Genomic DNA, 18,053 nt, shown 5'->3' with positions numbered 1-18,053 from the left:
GTTGTGTGAAAAATGCCATTGGTAATTTGATAGGGATTGCATTGAATCTGTAGATTGCCTTAGATAGTATAGTCATTTTGACAATATTGGGTCTTCCAATACAAGAACATGGTATATATCCTTGCATCTGTTGGTGTCATCTCCAATTTCTTTCATCAGCATTTTATAGTTTTCAGAGTAGAAGTCTTTTGTCTCCATAGGTAGATTTATTCCTCAGTATTTTATTCTTTTTGATGCAATGGTAAATGGGATTATTTCCTTAATTTCTCTTTCTGACCTTTTGTTATTAGTATGTAGGAATACAAGAGATTTTTGTGTATTAATTTTGTATCCTGCAACTTTACCAAATTTATTGATGAGCTCTAGTAGTTTTCTGGTAACATCTTTAGGATTTTCTTTGTATAGTACCATGTCATCTGCAAATATTTGACAGTTTTACTTCCAATTTATATTCCTTTTATTTCTTTCTTTTAAATTTATTTTTATTTATTTATTTTTGGCTGTGTTGGGCCTTTGTTGCTGCATGCAGGCTTTCTCTAGTTGCGGCGAGTGGGAGCTACTCTTCATTGCAGTGCACAGACTTCTCATTGCGATGGCTTCTCTTGTTGTGGAGCACGGGCTCTAAGCATGCGGGCTTCAGTAGTTGTGGCTCACAGGCTCTAGAGCGCAGCCTCAGTAGTTATGGCACATGGGCTTAGTTGCTCCACAGCATGTGGGAGCTTCCTGGATCAGGGCTCAAACCTGTGTCCCCTGTATTGGCGGGCGGATTTTTAACCACTGCAACACCAGGCAAGTCCTCCTTTTATTTCTTTTCCTTCTCTGATTGCCGTGGCAAGGACTCCCAAAACTGTGTTGAATAAAAGTGGTGACAATGGATGTCCTTGCCTTGTTCCTGATCTTAGAGGGAATGCTTTCAGCTTTTCACTGTTGAGAATGATGTTAGCTGTGGGTTTGTCACATATGCCTTTTATTATGTTGAAGTAAGTTCCCTCTATTCCCACTTTCTGGAGACCTTTTATCATAAATCGGTGTTGAATTTTGTCAGAAGCTTTTCCTATATGTATTGAGATGATCATATGGTTTTTATTCTTCAGTTTGTTAATGTGGTGTATCACACTGATTTGCAGATTTTGAAGAATCCTTGCATCTCTAGGATAAATCCTACTTGATCATGGTGTATGATCCTTTTAATGTATTGTTGGATTTGGTTTGCTAGTATTTTGTTGAGTATTTATACATCTATGTTCATCAGTGATATTGGCCTGTGGTTTTCTTTCTTTGTGACATCTTTCTCTGGTTTTGGTATCAGGGTGATGGTGGCCTCATAGAATGGGCCTGGGAGTGTTCCTCCCTCTGCAATTTTTTGAAAGAGTTTGAGAAAGATAGGTGTTAGCTCTTCTCTAAATGTTTGATAGAATTCACCTGTGAAGCCATCTGGTCCTGGACTTTTGTTTGTTGGGAGTTTTTTTAATTACAGTTTCAATTTCAGTACTTGTGATTGATCTGTTCATATTTTCTATTTCTTCCTAGTCTGGTCTTGGAAGGTTGTATCTTTCTAAGATTTTTTCCATTTCTTCTTGGTTGTCCATTTTATTGGCATATAGTTGTTTGTAGCAGTCTCTTATGATCCTTTGTATTTCTGTGGTGTCCATTGTAACTTCTCCTTTTTCATTTCTAATTTTATTGATTTGAGTCCTCTCCTTTTTTCTTGGTGAGTTGCAGTGAACCTTAAACAGTTTATCACAAAGCTTTACTATCAAGAAAATGTTAAAATATCGGGGAAATATTCTAAACCATATTTTTTTCTGTTTGTGCATTGTTACACCAGATGATTGATTTAACACTGTGTGTGTGTGTGTGTGTGTGTGTGTGTGTGTGTATTTTTATGCACACATGAACTGAATTTTTGAGAGAATTCTGTATCATAGAATGACTTCATCAGATCCTCCAGAGTTTGAAACAGTGGCCTCTGCATAGATTTTTGCCAAGTACTATAATAGAACATATATGTGCTTAGATAGGCAAAGGGACTTTTCAGGTCAAAATGGTTTCGTTGTTGTTCGAAGTGTTTTAGATGATTTGCTGATACTTTCGATTGTTTTGCCTTATCATGTTTGTTACCCAGTTATGATCATTTCTCTAATTTTTATACTGTAACTGGAAGGCCAAGAAAATTAAATGAAGGGGACAATCTAAAGGAAATGGTAAGACCCCTCAGTGGGGGGGAAACATATAGGTATGGGGCTTAGTTTAAGGGAACATTGGAAAGAAGCTCTAAGATGTTTCTTTGCCTATCAAATTTCTGCTTATTTATAACTTTGCCTCTAACTGCTTGAAATTTTGATTAAGCAACTTTCTCTGTGGAATGTTTGGAAAAGTCTTTAAATAGAATCATTTGAGTCCTGGAATCAGTTCACATCAGATTTACTTTTAAACAATAATAGCATTCTTGAGGACAGTCATCACACAACTAAAACATTATGGGACACCAAATTACAAGCTTCTGGAATTCCATTTTTAAATATTCTTTTGTTAGCATTCTTTGAAGGATTTTGAATACATTTGCTTTAAATTCTTTTCTTTTAGTTAGAGAAGGAGGGTGAATTAGACTGATTGTAGCCATGACTCTAAATTTCCTCACTTGAAGGTTTGCATAACCCTTTACAGTTATTGAAAAATATATTTTGTGGTTTGTCTTCTGAAGAATGGAGCACTTAAATGTCGTGTGTGTGCTTTGGGAATTTGACAACAATGTAGTTTGTTGTCACAGCTGCTTTAGCTTTATTACAAGACATTTAAAAATCACATTTGAAAACAACAAAAATATTTGTGTCATTTATTTGTATGTGTGTTTTTTAACAAGTAAAAATATGACCCATGTTGGTAATTCTGTTTTTCACTGCTCTCTACCATTCCGGTGCTCCAAATTCTTGGAGTTTGTTCCTTGTACAAACTTAATAATTTCCTGACCATATGCCTTTGCTTTGGCTGTTTCTTCTCTTTGGAATCTCCCTCTTAACCATGGTCAAATCTTACTCATGTTAAAGGACCACATATTTTAAAAAATTAATTCTCTCTTCTTTGTAACTGAAGTAGTTTCGTCTAAATTTCCTTTTGTTTTGTCTTTTAAATACCTTATACTTTTTATCTTGTATTTATTTATGAATACATTTTATCTCCCCAATAAAACTATGGACTCTATGAGCAAATGACTTGTAATTTTGAGAATATTATGTTTAAATATATAGTACTTAAAATAAGGGTATACTTTAGATGTTCAGTAAAGACAAAGAAACAAAAACCTATTATATAAAGCAAAAGTTGAAAGATACAGTTCTTGTCAGAGTATTAGTTTTGCTGATCTTCATTGTGCTGATAATTGAGTAGACCTCTTAATTTCAAAGTGATAAGCACTTATAGATTACTTTCACCTTCAACAGTTTCTGTTCTATGCTACCCTGTCAAGGAGAGGGTAGGGTCAGTCTGTTGCCTGGGATGAGGAGGAGGAGTGCAGCAAGCTCTTTTCAGGTCTGAGTGGATACCATTACCAAGAATGGCAGGACAAGACATAGCATTTAGACTTCTGGATGGCATTCATGCTTCTGTGTTAGCTGTGATCCCTAATAATTTATAAATTCAAATAGTAATAGATATACTAGAAACCATAATTCTGTCCCCAAATAAGGATGACAGGAATTAGGCATGAGAGTTAGAATCCCACCCTCCTCTCTTAGGTTCAGCAAGCTGGAAGAAAAGACTGAGAAGGAGCAGTTGGTCTTAAAGCTGGAGTACCCCACAGCACTGTCCAATGTCCTTGATTTCTTTTCTATCTTAACTCACTTTTTGGTCATCTCATCCAGTTACAAGGCTGTCAGTACCATCTGTTAGACCAGTGACTCCCCACTTCAGACCATTCTCCCAAACTTGAGATGCAACTGCATATTTGACACCTCCATTTGAATATCTAACAGATATCTTAAACTTAATAGGTCCCAAAGTAAAGTTCTAATTCCTACCACTATCTCCCAGCCCCTACCTCAGCAACCTATGCTATTCTTACAGTCTTCTTACTCTCAGTTAATGACACTCCATCCTTCCTATTCCTGAGACCAAACTCTTGGAGTCATCCTGAGTCCCCTCTTTCTCTCACTCCACATCCAGTCTGTCAGGAAATTCTGTTGTCACTACCTCTAGGATACATTTGCATTCCAACAGGTTCTCACTACCACTGTGGTTCCAGGTCATCATCATCTCATAACAGATATTAGTGCATTGCCTTCTGAATTGGTCTCCTAGTGTTTGTTCCCTTTAGTTGCTAATTTGAAAAGAATTGATTATAGACTACTTTATTATGTCCGTGACATGTGAAATCTCAATATTTTGAATAGCATTCTTTGGCAAAGAAAATATTCTTCTGCCTTGTTTGAGTTCTTCTCTGGCTGGATTCTGTGGTATTTGTGCATGAGATACCCAAGAAGAAGCTTTTAAAAGACTGTGTGGGGGCGGATCTTCAAGATGGCAGAGGAGTAAGATGTGGAGATCACCTTCCTCCCCACAAATACATCAAAAATATATCTGCATGTGGAACAACTCCTACAGAACATCTACTGAACGCTGGCAGAAGACCCCAGACTTCCCAAAAGGCAAGAAAATCCCCACATACCTGGCTGTGAGGCTGACAGGATCTTGGTGCTCCGGCTGGGTGTCAGGACTGAGCCTCTGAGGTAGGAGAGCCGAGTTCAGGACGTTGGACTACCAGAGACCTCCAGGCCCCACGTAATATCAGTTGGTGAGAGCTCTCCCAGAGATCTCCATCTCAACACTAAGACCCAGCTCCACTCAACGACCAACAAGCTGCAGTGCTGGACACCCCATGCCAAACAACTAGCAAGACAGGAACACAACCCCACCCATTAGCAGAGAGGCTGCCTAAAATCATAATAAGGTCACAGACACCTGAAGACACACCACCGGATGTGGTCCTGCCCACCAGAAAGACAGGATCCAGCCTCATCCACCAGAACACAGGCACCAGTCCCCTCCACCAGGATGCCTACACAGCCCACTGAACCAACCTCACCCACTGGGGGCAGACACCAAAAACAACAGGAACTACAAACCTGCAGCCTGTGAAAAGGAGACCCCAAACACAGTAAGTTAAACAAAATGAGAAGACAGAGAAATATGCATCAGATGAAGGAGCAAGGTAAAAACCCACCAGACCAAACTAATGAACAGGAAATAGGCAGTCTACCTGAAAAAGAATTCAGAGTAATGATAGTAAAGATGATCCAAAATCTTGGAAATAGAATGGAGAAAATACAAGAAAGGACTAACAAGGGCCTAGAAGAACTAAAGAGCAAACAAACAATGATGAACAACACAATAAATGAAATTAAAAATTCTCTAGAAGGAATCAGTAACAGAATAACTGAGGCAGAAGAATGGATAAGTGAGCTTGAAGATAAAATAGTGGAAATAAGTACTGCAGAGCAGAATAAAGAAAGAAGAATGAAAAGAATTGAGGGCAGTCTCAGAGACCTCTGGGGCAACATTAAATGCACCAATGTTCGAATTATTGGGGTCCCAGAAGAAGAAGAGAAAAAGAAAGGGACTGAGAAAATATTTAAAGAGATTATACTTGAAAACTTCCCTAATATGGGAAAGGAAATAGTCAGTCAAGTCCAGGAAGCACAGAGAGTCCCATACAGGATAAATCCAAGGAGAAACACGCCAAGACACATATTAATTAAACTATCAAAAATTAAATACAAAGAAAAAATATTAAAAGCAGCAAGGGAAAAGCAACAATAGCATACAAGGGAATCCCCATAAGGTTAACAGCTGATCTTTCTGCAGAAACTCTGCAAGCCAGAAGGGAGTGGCAGGACATATTTAAAGTGATGAAAGGGAAAAACCTACAACCAAGATTACTCTACCCAGCAAGGATCTCATTCAGATTCGACAGAGAAATTAAAACCTTTACAGACAAGCAAAATCTAAGAGAATTCAGCACCACCAAGCTAGCTTTACAACAAATGTTCAAGGAACTTCTCTAGGCAGGAAACACAAGAGAAGGAAAAGACCTACAAAAACAATCCTGAAACAATTAAGAAAATGGTAATAGGAGCATACATATTGATAATTACCTTAAACGTAAATGGATTAAATGCTCCAACCAAAAGATATAAACTGGCTGAATGGATACAAACACAAGACCCGTGTATATGCTGTCTACAAGAGACACACTTCAGACCTAGGGACACATACCGTATGAAAATGAGGGGATTGAAAAAGATATTCCATGCAAATGGAAATCAAAAGAAAGCTGGAGTAGCAATTCTCATATCAGACAAAATAGACTTTAAAAGAAAGACTATTACAAGAGACAAAGAAGGACACTACATAATGATCAAGGGATCAATCCAAGAAGAAGATACAACAATTGTAAATATTTATGCACTCAACACAGGAGCACCTCAAAACATAAGGCAAATGCTAACAGCCATAAAAGGGGAAATCGACAGTAACACAGTCATAGTAGGGGACTTTAACACTCCACTTTCACCAATGGACAAATCATCCAAAATGAAAATAAATAAGGAAACACAAGCTTTAAATGACACATTAAACAAGATGGACTTAATGGATATTTATAGGACATTCCATCCAAAAACAACAGAATACACTTTTTTCTCAAGTGCTCATGAAACATTCTCCAGGATAGATCATATCTTGGGTCACAAATCAAGCCTTGGTAAATTTTAAAAAATTAAAATCGTACCATGTATCTTTTCTGACCATAGCGCTATGAGACTAGATATCAATTACAGGAAAAAAACTAAAAAATACAAACACATGGAGGCTAAACAATACACTACTCAGTAACCAAGAGATCACTGAAGAAATCAAAAAATACCTAGAAACAAATGACAATGAAAACACGATGACCCAAACCTAGAGGGAAGTTTATAGCAATACAGTCCTACCTCAGAAACAAGAAAAATCTCAAGTAAAAGACAGTGTGTAAAGTGGCTGTGAAAGGCAACAGAATACCTAAGTTTAACAGCTATGATGATTCATTGAAACATATTTTGCCATGAGAATTCTGAATCATGTTGTTAGCAACCTGATGTGTGGTTGAGTGGGAATGTGAGGACCACTGGTCTGTAACTCGGCCTCAGGGCCACATAAGATATGCTGACTGATTAAAGATGCATTCAAACACATTTTTCTTCCTTGACACAGTTGTTAAAGACATGTTTCAAATTCATAAGAATGCAGGAGGATGTACAGTTGGCTTTTTAATCTTCAAAGGAGAAATGAATTTTAATAGTTTACTTTTTTATCAGCGTAAGTCAAGTTCTGATGATCAGAATCTTGACCATAGGTAGAGGTTAAAAAGTCAGAAAGGATGGATGATTCAATTCTAATGAAAGTTGTTTTTAGGAAAGCATAGATACTGTATGTTTGATAAACTATTCCATAGACTTCTGTCAGTTTCTTATGATTTGACTTAGAGAGCAGTGTAACACATTCAGATTGAATAATCATGGCATTGGCGGGCAACGGCCTTCTGTGACCTTCCTATAGAGATTTCTTGCGTCTGTAACTCAGTTTTATTTAACATTTACCTTAAAACCTATTTTAATTTCCTATTGAAATGGGAGGTCAAATAATATTCCTTCTAGTAAGTCTGTTTTGTTGAACCTAATGTATAGCTTTACTTGAAATCTAAGGACTTTTTTTTTAATACTCTTAAACTGAGCTCTTAGGCACCCATAAAGACAAACATCAAAACATAGCAAAATTAGAGGCCACATTGATCACATTTGGTAGCACAGAGCTGCCTGAAATTCTACTGAAATAATGAATAAATGCATACAAGACTATATACATCTTGATGCAAAAAGGAGGCTTTCATTGTAGTTGGAAACTACTAATTCTAAATCTGATGAATTATCAAAGGAATTATTTTCTATCAGTTTCAGAACACTGTAGTCTAAATCAGAGAATCTTAACCTGGGGTCCATAAACGAGTTCTGAGTAGATCCATGAACACCTATATATATATATATATATAAAATTTACTTATTCATTCATTTATGGCTGCCTTGGGTCTTCGTTGCTGCACGCGGGCTTTCTCTAGTTGCGGCGAGTGGGGGCTACTCTTCGTTGCGGTGCATGGGCTTCTCATTGCAGTGGCTTCTCCTGTTGCAGAGCACGGGCTCTGGGCACATGGGCTCAGTAGCTGTGGCTTGCAGGCCCTAGAGCACAGACTCAGTAGTTGTGGCCCATGGGCTTAGTTGCTCCATGGCATGTGGGATCTTCCCAGACCAGGGCTCGAACCCATGTCCCCTGCATTGGCAGGCGGATTCTTAACCACTGCACCACCAGGGAAGTCCCCGAACACCTTTTGTTTACAAAGGTATTTACGCGCAGTTTTCTTGAAATGGTCTCTCAACCATAGTTTTTACCAAATCCTCAAAGGAATCCACGAACCACCCTCCACCCAACAAAATGTAAGAACTGTTGATTCTTATTCATATCTCTGTATCACTGTGATAAGTATTTGAACCAAGTATAGTCTTATGACTGACAATGAAAGTTCTCTATTTCTAGTTTCTAAGATCTGCCATCTAGTCTAAGTTTGAAAGACTAAGCTAAATCAAGGCATTGTTGTTAATAATGCTAGCAGTATTAGGTGTATGAAACCCACTCTCATTTTGTAGCATGTTGATTTGGTGTATGTAACTGCACATATATATGAATATGCTGGGGTATTCATTTACGTGATCTATAATCACTTAATTTTAAGCATTTATCTTTCTTTTTTCTTTTCATTCTGTATGGTTACAAACCAGTAAGCATAGCTGATCCTGCTGCTCTTGGCTTCATCATTTCTCCATGGTCTCTGCTATTGCTGCCATCTGGTAGCGTGTCATTTACAGATGAAAATATTTCCAGTCAGGATCTTCGAGCATTCACTGCACCAGAGGTTCTTCAGAATCAATCACTAACTTCCCTCTCCGATGTTGAAAAGGTAACATTACGTCTTTTTTGCTTTATTTTGTTTTTTGTTTTGGTGGGGGTAGGAAAAGTAGACACTGGGCTACCTTCAACCCTCTGAAAAACATCCATTGAATTTAAAATGATCATGTTATCACTTATGTGTGGAATCTAAAAAATACAACAAACTAGTGAATATAACAAAAAAAAAATCAAACTCACAGATATAGAGAACAAATTGGTAGTTACCAGTGGGGAGAGGGAAAGGGAGAGGGGAGTAAGAGGTGCAAACTATTAGGTATAAAATAGGCTACAAGGATATATTGTACAACATGAGGAATATAGCCAAATATTTTATAATAACTATAAATGGAGCCTAACCTTTGAAAATTGTGAATCACTGTATTGTACACCTGTAACTTATGTAATATTGTACAGTAACTATACTTCAATTAAAAAATAAAATAAATAAAATGATCATGTATTCCAAGAAGTTCATATTTAAAAATTCAAAGTAGTTTTATAAAAATGTATGGATCTAAGAAAAAATATGAAAAAAATGTGAGCCATTATTAATTCATGTTTTAAAATACTTATTAAATGCCTGCTGTGTATAAAACACTGTGCTTGGGAGGAAGATACAAAAATAACTGGACCTTCCTTCCTTCCTTCCTTCCTTCTTTCCTCCCTCCCTCCCTCCTTCCTTCCTTCCTTCCTTCCTTCCTTCCTTCCTTCCCCTCCCTCCCTCACTTCTTTCCTACTTCCCTCCTTCCTTCTCTTTTTTTCTTTCTCTCTCTCTTATTATTTGTCAACTTGATGGTTTTACAGTAGCAACTATCTGGTTAATGTTTGTTTATTAATTAAATAGATCTAATATATTTATAGCCTTTTTTTGTGAGTTTTTCTAAGATGCTTAAAGAATTTTAAGATTTATTTTTCAGTCTTTGTATTTTATGTCAGCACTTTCTCATGTGTGGAAAATATTTTAAAAATTTGTTAATGATTATATATATATATATACATATATGTATATCTATAATATAAGGCAAATTGAAATGAATGCTATATAGAGGGATAAAGTAGTTTGGAAGTTTCAAAGAGAAACAATTTCTAATTTAGAATGATACCGCAGAGAAGGTAGCATTTGTGTTGAGCTACGAAGAGTGAGTAGAATTTAGAAAATTGAAAATAGGTAGAAATGGGGATTCCCCTCAGGGTTGCTGTGATGTGTAATGCTAAGGGGTAGGAAATTGTCCACTGTGATAGGGGAATGTTTGGTCAGACTGGCTGGGCTTGAGCATTAGCTACCTGGAAGGCTGTGGTTAAAGGGAGACTATAGGTCAGAATGAAGAACACTTTGAATGCCAGAACTTGAGACTTTCTTCTGGGGCATATTTTTAGGAGAGTGATATGATATAATTTGTTATTTCAGAGGGTAAGTTTGATGAAAGTGGATAACTAGGTGAGATGAAAGATTATGTAAGAATCTAACTGGGACACTTTAATAATCTGGGGGAAAGATCTAAAAATCGTGCAATGCCTTGGAACTATAGAGGGTGAGGATAATGGGGTTATAGTGGAAGCAAACCTGACAGAGTTTTGACAGTTGATTTGATGAAACAATGAAGATGGAAATGTTTATGATAGGAATATCCAGTCTGAGGATGGTAATGCCATTAACATCAGAAGATCTAATTTCATTATCAAGGCTATGAAAAGAAATTTTGGAACAAATATATATATTGTGTATAGCAAGCTGTGATAATTTAGATAGGGAACTTTGGAGAATTCAGAATTTGCTCTGGATATCATTTCCCATAATCAATGCATGTAAGTTCAAAAATTAACCTAATAATTTCCTAATAGTAAAATTGTGAAATCAAAAAGTATGTGCATTTAAATTTTTGACATATGGTTGACCCTTGAACAACGCCAGTTTGAACTGCATGGGCCCACTTACTCAGTTAAGTACAGATTCCTTAACAAAACATAGAAAACCTCTCCAGAGTCTGATTCCAACCATATTTCAACTCCTCTCTTTCAGAGGCACAAGTTGTAGTCAGTGATTATTAAACAGGTCCTATGCTTTGTGGCTTCACTCTTTTGTATAACAATGCTCTTCTGCATTTCTACATGTCCACATCCTATGTACCAACCTTTCTTCAATCAGCATCTATTGAGAACTTATATATTCTACACTATATTAGGCCATAGGGTTACAAAGATGAATAAGAAATAGTCCTAGGACTTCCCTGGTGGCGCAGTGGTTAAGAATCTGCCTGCCAATGCAGGGGACACAGGTTCGAACCCTGGTCCGGGAAGATCCCACATGCCGCGGAGCAACTAAGCCCGTGCACCACAACTACTGAGCCTGCGCTCTAGAGCCCATGTTCCGCAGCAAGAGAAGCCACCGCAGTGAGAAGCCCGCGCACCGCCACGAACAGTAGCCCCTCCTCGCCGCCCGCATGCAGCACTGAAGACCGAATGCAGCCAAAAATAAATAAATATATTTAAAAAAAAAAAGAAAAGAAAAGAAATAGTCCTTAACCTCAAAGGGCCAGCAGTGTAATGGACAGATAGACAAAAAGAAATTAATGATAGTAATAATAATAGTAATGGAAATATATACAATAATAGTGGATCTGTACAAAATATTAAGAGAGCACAGAGAGGGGACACATAACCTACATTCAAACCTCAGCTTAAACTCCCCCTGCTTTACATTTCTTCTATAATCGTAAGTAATCTTGTCCTTTTGAATTTCCTTAGCACAAATTTACCACTTCTACTTTGTTTAATAGATGCATACATGTATATTCATATAGCTTTCTTTACTTAGAGTTCTGATTCTAGGAAAGGTACAACAGATTAAAGCCGTGGTTTTGAATCAGAGGCCGCTTTATCTTCCAGCGGACAGTTGGCAATGTCTTGAGACATTTTTAGTTGTCATAACCGGTGGGGGTCAGGGGGAGGAGGAGGAAGGTAGTTCTACTGGCATCTAGTGAGTAGAGACCAGGGGTACTACTGTTATCCTACACAGGATAAATATCCACAGACTGCTGTCCACAGCAAAGATCCCAAATGTCAGTAGTACAGAGGAGTATAAGCCCTGGTTTAGAGGTTAAGAATATGGCTCTGGAGCCAGAATTTGAATCCTGCCCCTAGCACTTAACTACCTGTGTGACCTTGGACAAAAGTTACTTTCTCTCTCTGTAGTACTGAATAAGCTGAAGTATAAACTAAGCTTGACACACAGTAAACGTTATGTACATGCTTGCTGTTGATATTCTTATGTATTAGTATATGGTAGTATTATTGATCCAGAATGAGATATTTATATTTTACCACCATCCCGAGCTTAGTGACTTTCAGAAAAAATGTTGAACGACTAAATGGATAGTTAATTAGCTCTTCTATAAATGCTATCTTCTAGAACGAGTTCCTTTATCGTTTAACCCTGTGTATGAATCATCATTATCAAAAGCAGCCACTTCTACAAGAAACCATCCTGGCTTGCTATTACACTAAGGGAAGGGAATAGATTTTCTCTGTGCTATCCATCAGGAACAGATAGGTACTGAGATCTTTGATACAAATAGGGCCTTGGCAAAGATCAAAAAGCAAAAAATTCCCTTGGAAGCTAAATAAATATGCAGTAGAAGTGAGAGGCAGATCAAAACCTTTTTTTAAAAAAAAACTTCTAATGCCTGACTTCTTTTAATCCCTGGGCTTACTAATCTTTAATAGAAGATATTCGTTAGTTGTATTATGTGGGCCATCATATTCTCCTTTTTTTCTGCTTATGTAAAAACCAAAGAAACATGTGAAGGCCAAATACTTGCCTGTTTTTGAATAATCACTCCTTGTATGACCTTCTCCTTTCCATATAATGACTGTAACTAAACTATAACCCATTCGTTGCTGTTTATCTACCAGGTGAACTAAGTGCTCTCAGTGGTATTGCAGCGTTACTGTGTTAATTTAGTTACACCTTAGTATCACTGATCTTCTTTCTGCCTGTATCTTTTCAGGTTGCATCAACAATAGAAACTCTTAGCTTATGAATAATGTATATGGAAGTATTATCCATATTTACTTTACAGATTATTTTTGGAATAAATGTAAAAGTAAAACATTTTTCTTTGTATACTGTACAAACTTTTTCTCAAATATTAATATTTCTCTAATATTAGATATCAGATATTATTATACATTACTTTAACAAAGATCTGATGTACCTGGAGTTATTTATTTAACAAAATTTTAAATGATTCTTAAAATATTAAAAATTTTGAACCCATAAAGCACTATTCTAATAAAATAGCAACTATCATTTCTGCATGTTTTTTCTATATATAGATATTTCATATCTATATGTATTAAGCAGGGGTCTCCAGAGAAACCGGATCAATAGGATATGTGTGTTTGTGTGCGTGCACGCGCGTGTGTGTATATAAAGAGAGACTTATTAGCTCATGTAATTATGGAGGCAGACAAGTCCCAAGATCTGCAAGGTAAGCCAGCAAGCTGGAGACCCAGGAGAGCCAATGGTGTAGTTCCGGTCTGAGAACCAGGTGAACTGAGGGTGTAGTTCCACTCTGAAGGCCAACAGGCTCAGGACCCAGGAAGAGCTGGTATTTCGGATCAAATCCAAAGGTAACAAAAAGTTGATGTCCTAGTTTGAAGGCAGTCAGAAGGAAAGAGTTCTTTCTTACCTGCTGGTGGGTAAACTATTTTGTTCTATTCAGGCCTTCAAATAATTGGATGAGGACCACCTATACTGGGGAGAGCAGTCTGCCTTGCTCAGTTTACTTGCTTCCAAAAACACTCTCACAGAAGCACCCAGAATAATGTTTTTTTTTAATTTATTTATTTATTTTTGGCTATGTTGGGTCTTCGTTTCTGTGCGAGGGCTTTCTCTAGTTGCGGCAAGCGGGGGCCACTCTTCATTGCGGTGCGCAGGCCTCTCACTATTGTGGCCTCTCTTGTTGCGGAGCACAGGCTCCAGACGTGCAGACTCAGTAGTTGTGGCTCACGTGCCCAGTTGCTCCGCGGCATGTGGGATCTTCCCAGATCAGGGCTCGAACCCGTGTCCCCTTCATTGGCAGGCAGATTCTCAACCACTGCGCCACCAGGGAAGCCCCAGAATAATGTTTGACCAAATATCTAGGCATCCCATGGTCAAGTCAAGTTGACACATAAAATTAATCATTATACTATATACATAAGTGATCAACAGATGTATAATTTTATAATCTAGTTTTTAAAATAATGTTAATAATTTTATATAGTCTTGTATAAAAATTATTAAAATAAAATAACTCAATTAGCCTCCTGACAAGTAAATGTAGTAAAGAATTTTAAAATACTACCAGTATCTCAAAGGATCACAAATCCAGATTAATATATTAAGAGAAATATATTTGAGTATGCAATTAGTCATTTTTGCTAAAGGTATGAAAAATGTTTTTCACATATGAGACTCTTTGAAAAGGTGTTCCCATGTGAGATTCCTTGAATTCTAAACAGAAATATGATACAAATAGCCTACATCATGCTGCCTTGAACTTTATGCACATTTAATTGAATTCAGTAGGCATGTATTGAATATCTATTATGTACAAGTTCTGTGTTAACTGCTAAGAGGGATATGAAGATGTGTTAAAAAGGCTTTCTCAAGGAAGACAAACAAGGACACATCTTAACTATGTTACAGGTAGTATTAGTTAACTGTTTCATTAGAGATACAAATGAAATAATAACGATCATATAAGAGAGAATGCTTTATCCTGTTTGAGAAGATTTATATAGCATACATAATAGATAACATCATCTCTGGACTATCAATAATGGGTGGAACTTTTATTGACAGATGAAAAAAATTTTCGGTAGGAAGAACTGCTCAAGAAACGCTGGGAAAGAGAAAGATTTATTTTGCCAACAGAGAATTATATAGTAGTTCTGAAGTGTCAAGTGTGATAGAGGAAGGAGTGATAATTGAAGGAAAACTTAAAAACCTGTCTGGGGGCTTCCCTGGTGGCGCAGTGGTTAAGAATCCGCCTGCCAATGCAGGTAACACGGGTTCGAGCCCTGGTCCGGGAAGACCCCACATGCCGCGGAGCAACTAAGCCCGTTCACCACAACTACTGAGCCTGTGCTCTAGAGCCCGCGTGCCACGACTGCTGAGGCCTGCGCGCCTAGAGCCGGTGCTCCGCAACAAGAGAAGCCACGACAATGAGAAGCCTGCGCACCGTAATGAAGAGTAGCCCCCCCTCGCCGCAACTAGAGAAAGCCCGCACGCAGCAACGAAGACCCAACACAGCCAAAAATAAATAAATAAACTTATTAAAAAATTGAAAAAAAAACCTGCCTGGAAAATGGAGGTAGAGGCAGGTCAGAGTGAGCCTTGCATATCATCATAAAGAATTTGGATTTTTGCAAATTGGGAACCATGAAAATATTTGAAAAGAGGAACAACTAATCTGTAATTTAGGAGTAATTTAGGAGGCAATACTAGGAATAGATTAAAATGCTGTGAGATTGTAAGGATACCCAGTTTTATTTGTATTTACCTCACCTATATCTAAAGAGGATTCGAGACAGTTTGTATAATTAAAAAATACAGGTGAGAAAATAAGGGCAAAATGAAAAGAAAAAATAAAGACAAGAAAATAAGATGGCCCTGGAGTAAGATTGGTGCAAAAAATGCTCGTGGTAAGATTATTCAGTACTGGTAGAGATGGGCTAAAAGTCTAGCTCTGAAATTGCTTAACAGGAGAACTGGAAAATGATTACTTATAAGGATTAACTGTCCTCACTTCAGGCTGATAATCTTGCTCCCTGTTTCACAGGGGAAAAAAGTAGAAGCGATCAGGAGACTTCTCCCAAGATCCCACAACTGGACTACCTACATAAATTTTCATATTCTTTGCTTCCCTACTTCTGAAGAACTGTGACAGAGGTGTCAAGCCAACTCCTTCCTTTGTGCATTAGCTTCCGCTTCCTCCCGCTTACTCAGCAGTGTTCTCCCAACAGTCTCGTCTCTCTCCTGCAGTTCCAGTTTTCCCTGTTGGATCATTCCTACCAGCATAAAAATATGTTGTCCTTTTTTCAGTCTTTAAGAAGCAAACAAACAATGAAAAAGGAATCTTTTCTGACCCAACTTTTTTCTCTATCTACTACTACCCCAACCATTCTTAGTAAGAAAAATGCTAATCAGAACTGCAATGAGATTTTTCTTCTCTTTTCAGTTTGGTAAAAATCCAAATCTTCATAACACATTCTATGCATAAGGCTTGTGAAAAAATCATATGTTGCTGGTAGAAATGCAAAATAATAAAACGTCTGTGGGGGAAATCTGACAAAATGTATCAAAACTATAGATGATTTACTCTTTTATTCATAATCTAAGGGAGTCAATTCAAGAGGAATACCTGCATGTACAAAATGACATCACAAGGCTGTTTGCTAAAACATTTTTTATAATAGCAAAAGTTTAGGAAAATTCTAATTGCCCATTAATAACAGATCAGTTAAGTAAACAATGCTATAGCCACAAAATGGAGTTCTATGCAGCAGTAAAAAGAATGAGATCTCTAAACATTGATATGGAAATGCCTGTCTTGTTAAATTAAAACTGCAAGGTGTCGAGTAATTTTTTAAATTTCTGGACTTTTGTAAAAGAAGGGGAAAGTAAGACTATTCATATTTGCTTGAGCTTTCATAAAGAAACTTTAAGTAAGAACTAATAAAAATGACTACTCATAGCAGACAGTCTAGAAAGTTGGGGGAAAAAAAAAGTCTGTTCTCATCATTTCCAGTCCTATTTTCTATTTTAAACTCTCACATACTTTAATGCAAAATATGAAATGATGATTTTCTCAAATCATGTGTTACACTTTCTTTGGAGCAAAGTCATGAATATATAGTACTTGCTAAATTAAGTTTTTACATAAAATGATTTTTTTTTAAATTCTATTCCTAGATCCATATTTATTCTCTTGGAATGACATTGTATTGGGGGGCTGATCATGAAGTACCTCAGAGCCAAGTAAGTCAAGTTGTCACATTTGTACAACTTTACACTTTTTAAGAAGTTCTGTGTATTTATGTGTTCTACAGTGTGTTGTCAGGCACACCAGTGTTTGTATACTGGTTGTTCACATTAATAATGTCACACCCTCAGAATGAAATAATAAAGTACTAAAGAAATTATTTTTCTTAGACTGTTCTTAGAATTATAGCAGTCACTACCTGTTTCAACAGTTCACTCTGTGAAATATAGTAGCCTCTTCAAAATTATAGCGAGAGAAATGGGAGTCCACTTTATTTCTTTTAATTTAATGACTGATAAAGGGGGATTGTAAATTTCTTTGATGATTCATTCTTGAACAGAAAGTGATAACCTTTTTTGATGCAAAAACTGTAGGAATAATAGTAGCTCTAACTATGTCTCAGAGTTTATACTTCATTACTTTTTCTCTTGTCACTTCAAAATCATACTTCACTACTCCTGCAGCAGCAGACACAGATATTAAAGTAACACTTTGTGGGGTCTTAGGCTCTGATGATCATTGGTCTGCTTCTAGTCTTTATTTTCTAAAATAACTGATTTCCTGAAGACACAATAATAAACATAGTAATAAATATAATCAAAAATTTTTAAATAACTGTATTTCATCAAAGATGTAGCATACAGAATTGTGTCATTTTAGGCATTTAGAACTCCAAACAAAAGTAACTAGGTGTGTTTTGGTTTTTTTTTTTTTTATCAAATTAAGAAGCAGTAAGTATTTTAGGCTTTTATTCTAAAATTCAGACATCTTAAGATCCATGAAAAACGAATGATGGTCTTCAACTTGGTTTGGTTTCATTTTACATCATGAAAAATACTGTATATTTACTTTCCTCAGTTTCAATTCTATAAATATAAATGAGAAAGTTAAATTATTACTGGAAATAATAGGGTCATTTTATAGAACCTAACTTACATGTAAAATGTGATCGCAGCCTATAATTTAACACTTTCTCTTTTCTGGTAACTG

General features: G+C 36.8%; 1 protein-coding gene across 13 annotated transcripts in view; it reads left to right on the top strand.

Annotated features, from left to right (window-relative positions):
• PTPN13 (protein tyrosine phosphatase non-receptor type 13) overlaps positions 1-18,053 on the top strand; it is a 241,528-nt gene that overhangs the window by 75,099 nt on the left and 148,376 nt on the right. For all 13 annotated transcript variants that reach the window (XM_059922684.1, XM_059922677.1, XM_059922675.1 and 10 more), the window contains exons 3-4: positions 8,865-9,043; positions 16,994-17,059. In XM_059922684.1, the coding sequence (XP_059778667.1) occupies positions 8,865-9,043; positions 16,994-17,059 (245 nt within the window). The remainder of the gene's footprint in view (positions 1-8,864; positions 9,044-16,993; positions 17,060-18,053) is intronic.

This window comes from Balaenoptera ricei, chromosome 5 (assembly GCF_028023285.1).
Source record: "Balaenoptera ricei isolate mBalRic1 chromosome 5, mBalRic1.hap2, whole genome shotgun sequence".
Taxonomy (NCBI): Eukaryota; Metazoa; Chordata; class Mammalia; order Artiodactyla; family Balaenopteridae; genus Balaenoptera; species Balaenoptera ricei.
Note: the sequence above shows the minus strand (reverse complement) of the source record. Positions and strands in the feature narration are given on the sequence as shown.